The sequence below is a fragment of the Aquila chrysaetos genome, chromosome 13 (assembly GCF_900496995.4).
Source record: "Aquila chrysaetos chrysaetos chromosome 13, bAquChr1.4, whole genome shotgun sequence".
NCBI classification, from domain to species: domain Eukaryota; kingdom Metazoa; phylum Chordata; class Aves; order Accipitriformes; family Accipitridae; genus Aquila; species Aquila chrysaetos.
This window is the reverse complement of record NC_044016.1, coordinates 16,538,117-16,554,403: the sequence shown is the minus strand read 5'-3', so window position 1 is coordinate 16,554,403 and position 16,287 is coordinate 16,538,117. Positions and strand designations below refer to the sequence as shown.

Genomic DNA, 16,287 nt, shown 5'->3' with positions numbered 1-16,287 from the left:
TCAGCATTGAGGTTTCAGCCTATCACACAGAAGGAAAAGATCATACTCCAACAGATCTGAAATGAAACAGGAGATGGAAGCTTAAGTATGTGGGCAAGGCCAAACTTTCCAGGCCTAGCTCATGTTGCCTGGCATGAAACTAAAATACTGTTGGAGAGATGTTTGTTAAGAACCCTTTTTCTCAAAGAACAACATTTTTTTTTAAATTAAGGCAAATTTTCCAACAACGTACATAAAATAAGAAAAAATGTGTTAGCAAATGTTACCTGGAAGTTTGTTGGCCTCGGATGTGAGGATAGCTGCTAGAACAGAGCTTGTAGGAGTTCAGTATGCCAATTGGCAAGCCAGTGAAATCCTGCACAGGGTGGCTGGATAACTTGTGTACATCACTGGATACTGCATGCTTACTTCCTTTGGGTAATAAGTACAGGAGACACCAAGCACTGTGAACACCTGCAATAAGGTACAGCAATACTGAACACAGACACAGGAAGGGAAAAAAACTTGCTCTGATCTGACTGGTATAAGTAGGTTACTCTTAATTTTTCAGCTTTGTAATTTGCTCTTCTACAGCTATGGGACTTTTCTGGATTTGGGAAGGGGACACAGATCTATGCAAGCTATAGTTTCTTTCCTCAGGGTAGAAACCAGCCGTCACTTTGAGTATGGTTAGCTGGAGGTGACAGAGAAGGAAGAGGTAAAGGCAGTTTTCCCACTGAGGCCAGCCTATCTGGAAAATATAATAGGAGATAAGTGGCCAACTTCATGCTGTCTTGATCCTCACATGCTGTGGGAGGATGAATAAAGTTCTTCCAAGCTCCCTCAACACTTGAGGCAAGAGACATGGGGGACCATATCCCAGTAGAAGCAGACCAGGCAATGGCTTGTTTGATTGCCCTGTCATGTAGTTGGTGCAGTCAGCATTGCAGATTCCCCATGTGGAGCATAACTGTGTTTGCCTGTTATCTTGAGTCTTCCTGCCTCACTTCAGGGACTGTCTTTAAGCTTTTTTTAAAAAAATCTGTAATAGTTCATCATCATCAGTGGCATTTAGACTCATTGCTTTTTCATCCTCTTCCCTGCCTCCCCCCCTTGTAGTGAATCACAGAAGGACTGTTTTTCTTAGTCATTACTGTAGGTGTTGGCACACCCTAGTGCAGGCAGCTCAGGAGGAAAATTCAGCGGACAGCTGTCTGGCAATTTGGAATCAAATCCGAAGTACTTTTCTGGATTTGAATAAAAAAAATGATTCTTTGTAAACAAATAGAATGTATGTAGCAACTGCAAGATTGCTTTTCTACAAATATGAAGTACAGTTAGTTTGGTGTATGCATTATTAGAAGGGGAGGTGGGTATGACTTGGCCCCACCTCACAGGGAAATATCATGACTTTTTTTTTTCCCTTTGTGATACCCCATGTTTGACATTCATCTCACAGATGCTCTTTGGTATTGGGCTTTTATTTTGAGCTGTAGAACTCCATTTTGGCTTCTGACCATGGCTTGTCTGTTCATGGAGAGTTATCCTGAAATAAGTGTTGTGCTTTAAATTCACATATTACCTTAGTTCAAATTAACTTTTAAGTGCAGGTATGAAAGCCTTTAGGACAAAGTTACCACTCTTCTCAAGAAAATTTAGCAGATTAATAATGGAATTTTAAATATTTAATTATTTAAATTTAATAATTAAATTAAACCTTCTTTGATCTTCTGGGTCAAACATGTTTGATACTTATCCAGCTTTCTGAAGGACTGCAACAAACACTTAAAAGATGTTCTAATTACTTTTTAAAGTGGAAAATCCAAGAAATCAAAAGAAAAAAAAAGTGAAGTGTACCTTAAAGACTTAGCCTTATTACATATCACTTTCTATTCCATGTCATGCTTTCCCATGCCACTTTTGTATTTGATATATGGTAATTCTGCTTCTTCCAGTGCATTGTATGAAGGCAAGTAGACTAGGACTTAAGGATGTAGGAGCAAATACTAGTCTGTTCATGAAGAATATGGAAAATGCCTGGTTTCATAAACCAGTGAGCTCACCTCCTATTCTTATGCTGATGAGAAGAGTTAAATCAGTCACCAGTGTTGGATGGCAGGAAGTACAATTAACTTTATAAACAGTACAGATGTTGAGATATTTTGAGACTCTGCCCCTTGGCCACTTGAGGTGAGAGGGTAAATAGTAGCAGGAAAAAAACCTTCCAGATGAGGCTTTCCTTTTACCTGGGCTTTTGGGTAAGCCCCAAAACTATCATGGTCATATGCCGAGTGGCTAAAACTGGCAGGGAAGTTTAGAAGGTGGTGTTATGTAAGGGTGTAGAGTGAATGCTGACCTCAGGTGAGAGAACATGCATGTTGGCTTTTTCCTTCTTCCTTGCTATGATTCAGTGGGTAACTATGGAGAAACTGGTTAGAGTGTTTAAAAACTGATCACTGGCTTCCAAAATTGCCTGGAACTGGAATACTAAATACCCACCTACTTGGATTAGCTGAAGAAGCATGACTGATAATGATATTGCAAGCTAAACACCTAGTTTGAAAAGAGAACTGTGAGACCTAACCATATGAAAAGTGTCCAGTCCCTGCAAAAAATGGATCAGAGATCCATCTGGCTCGGGTGTTAGCTAATTCTGGAAACCTTGCTGTTGCAAACATGAATAATGTTTCTTGTTTCTCCCGATCACAGATTAAAGTACAATATAAAGTGGAAACATTATTTTCATGCCTCTGAGGTAATGGGAATAAATATATAATTAATTTAGGATGATGATAATGACTCTTCAGCTATAAAGAGCAAAGGAAAACAGAGAAGCAGAGTGGCTGGTTGAAGTTGCAGGTGTCCCAGAACTGACAGTGGAAAGTCAACTGGGAAGCTAATAAGGTGAGTAATATTCTTTGTGTTCTGTGGAGATTTCTGTTTTCCTGTGGCAGACGTGTATTCTAACCAGTCACATAATGGGTTTTCAGTCAGTGGAAGAGCAGAGAAATGCTGACGTATTACTGACCATGACAATTGCTACAAGAAGGTGTTTTACAAGCAAGCTAATAGGTAGTGCTATTTGATGTGACCCTCAATAGTCCTCCTTCCACTGCGATGCTGAAAATGGTCAGTTAAATTCTGGTACTGCTTTGCAAGGAAAAGTTGCTGAAATCCATTTATAACAATGTTATACTTCTAGTGTTTGAACAGAGGATAGAATGAAGTTGGATTAAAGAGCATTTTGCCCTTGAGTTAAATGACACTTTGCAAAATGCTTATCCAGTTTGTATGTGCAAACATGGGACTTTAAGGCTCGCATCGCAGTAGTAAGGCTGGATCAAAGGTCAAGGTGCAAAAAAATTTTCTGGGTACTAGAGCTGGAGAATAGAATGTCAAGAATGATGAAATTCTACCAGATATAGGTAAAATATATTTGTTAATATTATAGTTATAGAAATGCCTTATGGTTTTGGTTTGGGTTTTTTTGTTTGTTTGTTTGTTTTAATTCCAATTTTCTGGCAGGTAAAATTTTGAGGGTACCTAAAACTCTCTAACTAAAATTGTAAAATATGATTATTGAATTTCATGGGCCCAACCATTGCCAAAAATTCTATAACTGATTAACTGAAATGCAGCTATTGTACATATGAATCTTGGGTCAGGAGAAAGTCAGTGCCTACCCTTTTTGCCTTTGGTAATTGTTTTATACACTATCTGTATACTAACAAGCAGCTCTTTCAAAAATCATTGTTTTTATGCATACAAGCAATGGATAGTCTTTAAAGGTGAAATTCTAGATCAAAATGGAAAATTTTCTGGTAGTCCTGTTCACATAAAACCATATGCGAGCTCACTTTACTAGATCTTAATTTTATTTTCTCTGCTTCTTAGGTTGATGGAGGAAAGACTGGCAGAGTATGTAAGTGACACCCAATAATAAGTCTGAGAACCAGTACTCTTTTTGCTGAGATAGCTTTACGTGCAAGCTGAATAATTACCTCAATTTGAAGAGAAAAATAATTTGAGAGGTTATAGTGCTGGTTTGTCTGTTTGCTCAGTTGAAAAGGTTGGTTGTTGAGTGTGTGCTGCTGTGGCCTAAATTCTTGGATACTAAGAAATCTGAATTTGCTATAGAGGAAACTTTTGTGGTTGGTGAAGACATTATGAGGGCACACTTGACAGTGAGTTAAAGGGCTGAATAAGAGAATACAACTTCAACCAAAAGTTCTATTCCTCTCTTCTCGCCTCTGTTTCAGATGTCATCTCTACCAAGGAGGGTGAAATCTGAAGCCAAAGCCCTTACATCAGAAGATGATGAACTACCTTCACTTCTTAATTCGTAAGATTACTTTTTTCCTTAGGGTTTTTTTCAAAGGTTTATGCTAAGCATGAGGTGCATTAAAATTTTTAATCAACAAAACTTCTATTCAATTATAAAACACAAATTACCTATGCTCTTCATGCTTACAGTGAAGATAGGGTGAAACTGAATTGCCAGTTGTCCAAACAGAATCAGGTGTGTACACATCCCAGTGACCAGCTTCAGGAAAGCTTGGTAAATTGTTCCAGCCATTAGCTCTGCAACAGCATAAAAGACCTATATTTGTTGAGTCTGCCTACCTTTATTTTCATTTTTCCTGTTTGCTTCCTTTCATGTCAGAGAACACTCAGACTGGCTTGCTTATGTATTTTTTTAATTCTTCTCATAAGCAATATTGTTTACTCGTTTGTTTTTCAGGAGCTCTGAATCAGAGGAGGAAGAGGAGGAGTGGGAGCCAAAAAGCAAAATCGCCAAGAGACCTCGGTTGCCAAAGAAAAATGAGGCAAAAACTAAAAAAGTTGCTTCTCCACGGTTGGCTGTGGCCATGAAAAAGGTCAAGAAGATAGCAGTAAAAGAGGAAATGGTGAGTATCTGTAAGCAAGAGTCATATAATTACTGTGGTTGGCAAGGAACATGAGCAGAATTTTTCCAACTCAGGTTAGCTCAATTGCCTGAGTCTGATTAGCTCATCTGATTCCACTGTTACTGTGAATATTCAGTGTATTTCATAAACGTGGCTTTCTTACATATTTAAGTGTCCCAGACCTAAGGGCTCTACTATAAAATTTTGGCCAGTGATAATGGGACATGGTTTTCCCTGGAGATCTCTTTCAACAGCAAAAATAAATACCTCTGTTCTTTCTGTAATGAAAACTAATCACTCTAATACCTTTGGTTTCTGTGTTGCACCTTTGTCTTTTACATTTTCAATAGCTGGGTACCACAACAAAAAGAAGGCCTGTACTTATGTTTCCTTGCATAGCTGTTTGACCCAGTAAGGATCACAGTTTTATTATGATGAATAGAAGATGCACTTCTGTCAAAGATTAACATCTGAGGTCAGGTCGTGACAGAAGGCAGTCCTGCCTTCTGAAGATGAGTTCTGGGGAGATTCAGGAAAGAAGGCGTGGCTTATCCAAGATTAAACAATATCTTAGCAGACCAAATCTCAGTTCCAGTTCCCATGCTGCACCTAACACCTCATTAGAAGAGTGCTTCCCTGCCCTGCTGTTCCCTGTTTTGTTGAGGTGGGTAGAGGCAAGGATTATAGGTCAGTGTCTTCTGAAGTAAAGCCCAGTTAACATCTTACCAGGATAATTTAATTTTTTATCTTTTAAATCACAGTTCTGCTGGGTATTTTGTGTCTTCTCCTCCATGCAAGATACATTTCAGGTTACTTGATTTCTGGCTTGGCATTTCCCTACCAGACAGAGACGTTACTTGGGAAAATCATGTCTAGTATCAAGTCTTCCTAGGTTTTAACTGAAATGTTGAACCAGTTCGTAACAGTCAATACTTAATATGGTTTCAATGCCTTTTTGGCAGGATGTATCCTTGATTATTGCTCCTGCAGAAGGTGATAGAATGCAGCTTCAGAAACCTAAGGAAGAAGATACAGGCACTAAACGAAAAACTTTAAATCAAAAGCCAGAAGTGCCTAAAAAAATGGAAATCAATTCATTCCAAGTGAAGAATGTAAAGAGTTTAGAGAGTGATGAAAAACCCTCAACAAGCATTCCTTTAGTGGGAAATCAAGTGAAACATGAGAAATCTGAGGAGGATTTTGCATTTGATGAACCACCTTTTAAAAAGATTAAGTCAACTACATGTCCTGAAGGAAAGCCAGTTAAAAATCTGGGAGGCAACAAAGTAAAAGAAGAATTTGGAATGAACTGGGATATTGTACAGGTAGGAGATCTTTTCCTTTTCTAAGGTATCAATGAAACCATTTCCTACATAATTAGCACTTAGAATCTTAACATACAATTTCAGTCCTCTTGGCATCAGTTGGAGTGCCAGAGAGTCTTTGTGCTGTTAAGTAGTCATTTAACCTCTGCTTAAATTGTCATAATATGTATATAAATATAGATGTTGGTTGGTAGCTGTTAAAACTTCAAACTTTAACATTATTCCAGTATCTGTGACTTAGGCAGTCCTTAGTACAAAGCTTGCCTGTAACAGTTTGCACATTTCTTCTGTATCAGCACATGGGGGTTTTTTTTGTGGATATAGTCAACTGAAACTCCTGCAAGACGGGATGCTGAAAGATTTGGGATGTCTGTGTGCACAGTTTCAGAATTTAAGATTTAGTTAGTGTGGGTCGTTTCATTGTAGAGACTCATTTGAGTGTGTATATCAATTTACAGTACCATCAAGGAGGAGATTGTGTTCTTGGAACAACAGTGACATCAGGGGAGATATCATCTTTGTTTTTGTAGGATGTTAACTTTGAAGCCATTCAGGTGAAGACAGTTTTAGCATAGCTCCTGTTCTGGAAGTCTGAGTGTGGTTACAGAAGATTTTAGTATGAACAGAATGGGAATAGATTGTGCACGTTCTATTCATCATCCTTAGTACTGCCTGCTTAAGAAAGGTGTAAAATTTTGTTCCTGAGTCTTCTAAAATATTCCTGGAAATGCAGATAGAGAATTTGATCTTTATGTATTGCTGCTCTAGAAGCAGTGAATATGATTGTGCAGGAGTTGTTACATTTTTAGGCTTCAGAATAAAACTTTTGAAAGGCTTTTAAATCAGCAGTCTATGGAAATAACTTTAGCAAAGTACAAACAAACTGTGATAGTTAAAATGTTACTAAGCTATGGTACTTATATAGTTTGTCCTCCATTCGGTATTGATACACTGTAACTTTATATTTAGAAAGCCCATTTTGTACAAAATCACGTTTAACTTTGTGAGGCTTGCTTCCTGTTGAAACCTTTGGTAATACCATGCTAGTTTCTAGTTATTGGTGGAGTGGGATTTGGATCAGCTCTGGGTTTGTGGTTTTTGTTTGTTTGTTTTGTTTAACTATGAGGTATGTCAGTGTTGGTTTAAAAAAAAAAATATTTCCAAGTTTTCTGAGTTGCCATGCACAGTTTGTTGTCTTTCTGATTTATTTTTTTTTTAATTGTTTGGGTTTTTTCTGTTCCTGTGAGGCACTCCTAGTATTTTTCTTCTGTGGTTACAAGTTTCTGGAAACATTGGTTGCTGCATGTCTCTCTGAAGTACTAGGTGTGGTGGCTGGATGCATGCGAAGCCTGGCATCCTGTTTTAGGGAGGACAGTAGTCACTGCTGGCCAGCATAATAATATTCTGGGAGTGGTTTTGAACATTGAGTGAGAGGCTGTTTAAAGCAATCTATCACCTCTCTTGAATGTTTGTTTGGGTTTCTTTGCTTCTGACAGGCCTTGTCAGAAATAACAAATGTTGAACCATGGGTATGTGCAAACTTAATTCGCCTTTTTCAAGAAGAAAACACAATTCCTTTTATTGCTCGGTATCGAAAAGAGCTCATCAATAATCTGGAGGCTGATGCCATGCGAGAAGTGCAGCAAACATTGGAAGAGCTACGGTAAGTAAGTTAATGCAGGGCGGTATCTGGGGGGGAGGTAAATAACAACTGGCTGCTGCTTCTGTGTCCCTTGTTTTGGGACTTTGCACACACTGTAATTATAAAGGAATGCCTAAAGAAGAAAGATTAAAACTGAGGTAAACTTGCTTGATACTTTTTTTTTTTTTACTGTAAGTAACAAAAAATCTGGCATTATTAATTGCCAAAGAAAAGTTAAGATCATAATTTCCCTGCAGTTTACTAAAACTGCAGAGAAAAAAAACTCTTACTAAAAGAGTAGTTTAAAGGTTCTGGAGGTACGTAACCTGATTAGATGTAAGCTGCACCCTTTGAAAAAGAATCGCTAAGAATCCCTTGGCTCCCTGCTTGGAGCAGCAAAGCCTCGAGTGAAGGGTATTACTTGAGGTTGTAGTGTACCAGGTGGGCAAGCTAAACTATCCCAGATCAATGCAGCAAAGAAATGATCGGCAGAGCTCGCTGCAGCGGTGGATGAGACTGCTCTCATTCATTCTTGCTTTTGGTTGGTTATATGTTCTTGAGATGCCAAGGGAACAGACTTGCCAGCTGTTCTGTCAACATGGTGGCTTCCTCCTTGTACTCCCCGCTATCCCCTAGCAAGAGGTTCTTTCCAAACAGGGAAGGTGGCCTGAGAGAGTTCTTGTCTGAACAAGTAATTTAAATACTAACAAATACCTTTGCTGCTTGCAGTTGCTCACAGGTATCTTATTGAAGGTCTAGGAGTTTAAAATCTGGTACCCTGTACTTGATGCTGCAAAACTATCTTGATATGAATTACAGCTGTAAGTTCTCATCAACATGGATTTAACTTAGGGCCTTTTTATTGGCTTCCAGGCCAGTAATCCTGCAAAAATATATATAGCAGTAATGACTATCAGTATTGTTTAATGATTTTTCTTAAAGCTACCACAAGATACTTTGATACAGTTTTGAACTAATTGGAGAAAGTCATGGTTTAACCCCAGCTGGCAACTAAGCACCATGCAGCTGCTCGCTCACTCCCCGCAATGGGTTGGGGGAGAGAATCGGAAGAGTAAAAGTGAGAAAACTCATGGGCTGAGGTAAAGACAGTTTAATAAGTAAAGCAAAAGCCTCACATACAAGCAAAGCAAAACAAGGAATTCATTCACTACTTCCCATCAACAGGCAGGTGTTCAGCCATCTCCAGGAAAGCAGGTAATGGTCACACGTAACAGTTACTTGGGAAGACAAATGCCATCACTCTGAACATCCCCCCCACCTCCTTCTTCTCCCCCCAGCTTTCTATGCTGAGCATGACATCATATGGTCTGGAATATCTCTTTGGTCAGCTGGGGTCAGCTGTCCCAGCTGTGTCCCCTCCCAACTTCTTGTGCACCCCCAGCCTACTTGCTGGTGGGGTGGGGTGAGAAGCAGAAAAGACATTGACTCTGTGTAAGCGCTGCTCAGCAGTAACTAAAACATCCCTGTATTATCAACACTGTTTCCAGCATAAATCCAAAACATAGCCCCATACTAGCTACTATGAAGAAAATTACCTCTATCCCAGCCAAAACCAGCACATAGTTAGAAACTCTTTTGGATTATCAGACTTGGTTTGTTGAGGATTAGCATGAGATACAATCTTCAGGGGTTTCAGAGAGTTTCAGCAGTGTAATAAACAAGGTCACAATCAATAGCCTTTTTAATCCACCATGAAATGTGACTTAATATCAATCTCTTGCATTTTAGTACTGTTGCGAAGAAGACACATACAATGATACAGAAGTTGAAGAAAGAAGGGAAATTATCTGGATGCCTTTTAACAGCATTATTAAATTGCAGAACTTTGGAAGAATTAGACCATGTGGTCAGTACACTAGTCTTTCTCAGGTCATCTTTAGTTTAAATGTAATCTTGCATAACTAAATAGCGCCTAATGCAGAGTACATAGCATGACTGAAATATTTCTTTGCCTTTTAATAATTGTGGGTTTTGTTTGTTTTAAGTCTGCGCCTTATAAAACTGGGAGTAAAGGCACCAAAGCCCAGAGGGCCAAGCAGCTGGGATTAGAACCTGCTGCTCTCTCCCTCCTGCAGAATCCTATGGAACTCAATCTCTTTTCTTACATTAGACCCAATACCAAAGGTAAGTGCTCTGCTTCTATGAGCAGTAATGTCCTAAATGTCTGAAAATATTTTAAAAGGGGAATTACTCCAATTGTTCTTATGTCGCTGGAAGCTATGCAACTATTTTAAATTCAACAGTTCTTTTAGCAACGTGTGGTTAGAGTTTATATTTAATGCCATGGCTCACGAACCTTTCCTATCTTTCTGTATTGTAAATGGTAATAATTCTGGTATACAAGAGGCAGAAGTCTGGAGATGTTATAGTTGACATCTGTATTCACTGGCAAGAGAGAGGGGACTGTGCCACATACCTGAGACCTCTCCATGGTTCTACTCTTGCTTGGATTGTTTACTGAAGATTCAACACTGATTGTACAACGGGCTTATGCTTATGCTCTGTACTGAAGTAAATGTCACCCATCAAAGCGTATCTTAATAAAAACTGGCCTTGGTGATTGGGAGTGAGCAGGAGAGTTTTTGTTACTGAATGGCAGTAGGGGTTGGAGATGTAATCTCCAAAATTTTAGCAGGAGCTTTAATGACATGATTGTCACATATAGACCGCAGAATTGTGTTTCTTTGTGAATGCAGTTGTGGGTAAATCTGTAGGGGGCAATCTCTGATAATAAAATACAAAGATGGCTGCAACCTTCTGTATGGTGTTAAAATAGATATGTACTTTTCTTCTTCCCTGCCTCAATACTTACTCTTTGAATTTTAACATAAAGGTACTGAACCTCCTTAGTGAGGCTGACTCTTACTCTTCCCACTTCAGTTGTTCTTGTATTTTATTTAAATTTTGTTTATAAAATATTCCTAAGTTTGCATTGAAAATCAGTTACTAAATATTCTGATTGTTTAATTACTGCATTTTAGCATATGCTATTACTTCATGCAGCGGTATATTGCAACCACATATCTGACTATTCTGGCAGAGTCTAAAGACCCAAAAGAAAATCTTCACCGTGAAAGTTCAAATAAATTATTTAGGGTGCATTCAGAAGGAAGTGCTATTTGTTGCAGCATAAACATTTCAGTCTTTGAAAATCAGTACACCTATTTTCAATTTTGTGCTAAAAATAACATTGCTTAGGTTTATATAATGGTTTTCATTTGAAAGACACATCAGAAATTACATATAGCTATGAACTGGGTCACTTTTATCAACGTGGGAGCCAGTTTGACAACCTATATACAGCTTGAGATCAGAGTGAATTTTTTTAAAGGGATGAACCATTTGCCATACAGAAAAGTTTTCATCAAATCTTAATATTCAGTTCTTTTAAATTCTCAGTGGTTTTAAACTTATACTAAAAATAAACTGAAATAAAAACAGCAGTTCATGTTTCAAAGCCAGATATTTGAAAGTTAAGGAAGCAGGCTCACCAGAAAACTCTCTTCTTCCTTTTAGTTGTATGCATGGTCCGATATTTCTCTAATTACACAACCATGTGCTGTTTTTGCAATGGACACAGTAAAATGCTCATGTGAGTGTTGCTTGTTGAATGGGAACTTTTCGATTTTCTTTAATCCTGACTGGTTTTGGCCTATTCTATCTCATTCAAATTCTCTGCTAGAATTAAAGTAGTGTTGCCATGTACACTTTGGGTACTTCAGTGTTTCAATTCATATTCAATGTAATGAATGTTTTATAATTCCCCTTAGCTTTGTATTCTGACATGACATTACTTTTACCATGAGAAACACTAACTCATAGATGTAAGGATCCAAATTCCCCAACTTCTGATCAGCTCAGGCATTTAATAACATATTTTCATTCTCACATTTTTGTTTTTCTTTCTGGCAGGTAAGTTTAGCTTCCCCTTCTTAAAGGGCAAGATTAATTTTTTGTAGTGTGTAACTGTAACCCAATCAGAAGCAGGGGTCTGGATTCAATACAAATATTAGTTTTTAGAGCTATGCAGTTTTTTTAAAATGGTGTTGTTAAAGCTCTTTCAAGATATTGGTAGTCCATCAGATAGCAGACTGAAAAATAATGTGTGTTGAAGGAGGCAAAGCTGCATCTGCCAGCTCTAAGATTATTCCTTTTTGCTCTGAGGCATTTGTTACTGACCATTGCTAGAAACAGGTTAGCTATATGGATTTAAAATACAAGATGTCAGTTTTATTTCATTACCTTCTGGTTCTGGTCCAATTCAGCCACTGTGCTAAGGAGAATACTGTGCCACCTCTTCTGGTCTTTTGAAGTGAGGGATGGTTCTGTGTATTGGAAAGCTGAGTGATTCTGTTATCACCTCTCTAGAATACTTTGTCTATGGAGACATTTTATAACTTCACTGTTTGAACAGTGTTCGTGGGAGAGGATGAGGGTACCCTGATCTCAGAAGTGTCACTGCAAACTCCCTTTACAAACCAGTGGAAATACAAACCTATTGCACAGAGAAAAGACAGGATTGCCTGTAAAGATGTTAGGCAGTTTCCACAACAGTAGCAAACCATGTAGACTTCTGCTGCAATTACTTGTTTTATTACAACCTCAAAAATTATGCTTGAATATCCCATTTTACTATTGTAAATAATTAATTTGCATCATAAATGTCAAGATCTGTTAGCATCAAAGTAAAAAAATTATTATTTTTCCCTCATTTTAATGTCATTTTGACTTATGATACTGCACTGGTCACTTTAGGCTCATTAAAAATATGGTTTCAGATGTTTTGGAAAGGATGCTTAGTTAATAAAAAAATTGTAGTGAAGTAGGATTCTTCACTGAAACCCCAGCAAATCAGTCAGATAACTTGCATCAATTTTCTTTCAGCTTCTATATATTTTCTTAGTAGTTGTATAAAGTAATTTTTCATGTTAGCTTTTTTATAATTATTAACTATTTTTTCCTCTAAGGACTTTCCACTATCCGGGAAGTAGAGGCTGGAGTACAGCATATTTTAGCTGACATCTTCGCTAAAGATAAAGATACACTGGATTTTATCAGGAAATTGTAAGTTTGACTCTTACTTTCTAGCTTTTCCTGGTTACATGGTAAGATTCACTCTCCTAGTGTGCAGATACATAACTAACTTTTTTTAATGATGTGAAAACATTGTCACCACGTTATTGATTTAGGTCCATTTCTTCACTTGTGCTGGAGGTACATTCTTTAGCCTTTCTGTCCATCTGGGTATCAGTGGAGGAGAGATCCACTGTGAGCATGGCATGATGCTGTGACTCCCAAAGACTGAAAAATTCTTTGTGGCTCTGCACCATATAGAGCCAATCTCCCTTGCAGTTAGTGATCTGTAAGGGAAAGCTTTCTCTCCTTGTATTTCCTTCAAGCTATAACTTTTCACAGGTGCATCTGCTTAAGCTATTGCTCCAATATTTATTGCTTGACACCAGTCAGTTTAACTAGTGTGCAGTGATGATTGATTTTGGCATTGGTCGTCAATAAGGCAAATAAATATGACTGTTTTTGAAGCAGGAGTGACTGATCCTTTGACTGTGTTAGCTGAATTTAAGTTTTCTTACATTACATAATGACTTCAAGGTTGTCATGTCTGGGGGTTGGTGTGACAGAGTAATAGTTGCTTGCTATTTTTTTCTTCTGCTGTGTACCACTGGGGACAGAGAGCATCTGTTCTTTGATAACCCTGTTGCCTTAGGAGCATGCAGTGTTGGTTTGAATCAGCTCAGTTCTGTTTAGTTGACCCTCGTTTGCTGTTTATTGTGAGTAATGGCTAACTTAATCAAAAGGCTAGAGCACAGCAATGTGATAATTTTAATGAAGGGGTTGTTTTTTAAAGGATGGGCTGTCACTACCAGACTATCGCTTTCATTCTTTTGACCACTGGGATCCCTGGTACTCCTAAAAATAATGAAAACTTTTATGGGTATTAAGTGCTCAAAGCAAGGAATTAATTCTGTGGCTGGATAGATTGAAGAGAGGTATTGCATTTGTATAAAATAGGTAACTACTATAACTTTTTTGCAACTTCCCAAAATTTGTTGTGTGAAGTTGAACCAATAACTGACCAAACCGAAGTGCAGATGGTGGCTTTTGAGTATCCATTCCTTTCAGGAGAAGGACTGTCTTCAGTTTTTTTCTGAGGTCTACTTGAATTTCTTCTCTTGGTATGTTCCAGTCAGTATATGTTATGTCAGTGTCAGCGTTAAGGTATGTAATACACTTCTGCAGGTAATCAGAGTTAACATAACTTGTAATTGGGGACATTCCAAACTTCATTTTTATTTAATACAAGCACTAATGACTTGTTACAAATTTCATGCTAAAATGCCTTACTAATTTGTTTGTTTCATTCAGATGTCAGCAAAGGTACATTTGTATCCAGTCAGCCTTGGCAAAAGTGTCATCCAAAAGTGGAAATGAAAAAGATATCGATAAATTCCAACTGTACCATGAGTTTTCTTGTAATATAAAGAACATTCAGCATCATCAGGTACACTAACAAATTTGTATTTTTTTCTTAGAATTTTAACTATAGCGAAGGTGGCCTTGCTTTTGAATTTGGTTGCTTAAAACTGATTCTAAAGATACTTGGGTTTGCTTTTCAGTTATCAAAGGTAACAGAGACTTTCAAATTCTTGGAACGCAGGACTAAGCTGTTAATCTCCGTCTTAAGAAACTGAGCAAAGGACTGCTTATTAATTAATTTTCATTAAACAAGTATTTATAATGATTTATGTATCAGAGATTTCTATACTGGTATGATTTATTTTCAGTGTGTCGCGCCCTCCCTCCCTTCTCCCTGTGACAAGTGCATAGCAAGTGTTAACAGGAGGGGAATAAAGGCTAAGAGATAATTTATGGTCTGTAGGGGTGAGACTGTGGTAGTAGTGCCATAGTAGTGGAAGCTGCTTGGTTGGAGTGTAAGTATTTGAAGCAAACTTGGATAAACTTATTCCTTGTTTCTTTTGGATGTTTGCTGCAGCACTGAGTCAGAGTGCTCTGAGCCATTTGATGCTAAACCTGTCAGGTGAAACTGGTGAGAAGTATCAGGGAAAGATCCAGAAAAATGAAATTGAAGGTGACCTACAAAAGCAGCTTGGGGGAACATCCCATGCACTACCCCAAAAATGGGTTTGTTTTGCAAGTCATCAGTATTCCCTTCTGTGAAGCATCTTTGGTTATCCAGAGCCCCGAGCCTAGACCTATATGACTAGAAAAAGAAATGAGGAATGAAGCAAACTTACTAGCTGATGAGAAGCTGATGACTTCATAGCTAGGCTGCCCCTCTTACTGAAGTTCAAAGGCTGAAGCGAGATGCACTCGATGTAACTGTCAAGAGCTTTGCGTTCATTCATAACTAATCACCAAGTGAATTGCCTCTTGTTTTGGTCACAATTACCTAGCTTTAAAAAAAAAAAACCACACAAAACCCCAAACAAAACCCCCAAACCCAAACCAAAACAAAAAAAACACACAAAAAACTGTTAGCTACTTCCGACCAGAAATGTCCTTTTTCTTTAAGAAGGCCTTATTCTACAGAAGAATGCTTTTCCTTTTATGATATGCTCTCATTTTCTCTCTGCTTTCTATTTTAAAATAGTGTGATGTTTTGAATTAATAAGGGATTTTCTTGCACGTCTTGAATTTATTACAAAAAAATATTTCATAATATGTATGGGCTAATTTTAACACCACCACCCCCCATATGGATGGTGTTAGGGGAAAGACTAAATAACTACAAGTGATTTGAATGGACAGGCCTTCTGGAAATGTTTAAAGAGGTACCTGTAGTTGTTCTCTTAGTAAATGTTCATACCTATTGCAGTATTTATATCAGTAATTATTTGGTGAAAACTTGCTTCTAGAGGGTCTAGAAAAGTCAATAGAGTGATCTAAGACTATTGTGGTGACATAGCAAAGATTTGTAGATTCATCAGGAGATTTAAGTGTTGTGCTGTATGGATTTTTTGTCTGGGTGCTTTAATGTTGAATGAATACTTTGGCTGTCAAAGACTGTTTAGTTTCTGCTGCATTGAGAGTGATTAACACTGAGATATGCAACATGTATTGGGTGTACAAGTGTTTCCTGGGATGGGGTATGATTTACTTCTTGTCCTTTTTTTCTGTTTTACATAAGGAAAACTGTTGCTTAGCTAGAGCCAGGGCTAGAAACCAGACTTCCCAAACCTTGCCAGCACTCTGACTGTGTGGCTGCACTGTTTCTTATCCAGGATGTGTCCTTGGTTTGTCTGTTTGATGTTAAGATTAACTCGATCTGTATTGGTTTATTTCTGCTTGTGTCTGTCACTAACCTTAATGCCTCTTCCCATTCTGGCTCTACAGTGAAGTAATAACCATCGTTCTTGCAGCTGGTAGTCCTGTA

General features: G+C 38.0%; 1 protein-coding gene across 5 annotated transcripts in view; it reads left to right on the top strand.

Moving 5' to 3' along the window:
* The window catches only part of SRBD1 (S1 RNA binding domain 1), a 135,075-nt gene that overhangs the window by 3,401 nt on the left and 115,387 nt on the right, over nt 1-16,287 (top strand). For 3 of the 5 annotated variants that reach the window (XM_030035441.2, XM_030035443.2, XM_030035442.2), the window contains 10 exons: nt 2,689-2,883; nt 3,874-3,901; nt 4,239-4,321; nt 4,721-4,886; nt 5,849-6,211; nt 7,708-7,874; nt 9,603-9,720; nt 9,860-9,998; nt 12,842-12,938; nt 14,259-14,394. In XM_030035441.2, the coding sequence (XP_029891301.1) occupies nt 3,878-3,901; nt 4,239-4,321; nt 4,721-4,886; nt 5,849-6,211; nt 7,708-7,874; nt 9,603-9,720; nt 9,860-9,998; nt 12,842-12,938; nt 14,259-14,394 (1,293 nt within the window). In that variant the 5' untranslated portion in view covers nt 2,689-2,883; nt 3,874-3,877. The remainder of the gene's footprint in view (nt 1-2,688; nt 2,884-3,873; nt 3,902-4,238; nt 4,322-4,720; nt 4,887-5,848; nt 6,212-7,707; nt 7,875-9,602; nt 9,721-9,859; nt 9,999-12,841; nt 12,939-14,258; nt 14,395-16,287) is intronic. The other 2 variants (XM_030035446.2, XM_041128426.1) reach the window with 2 other exon arrangements.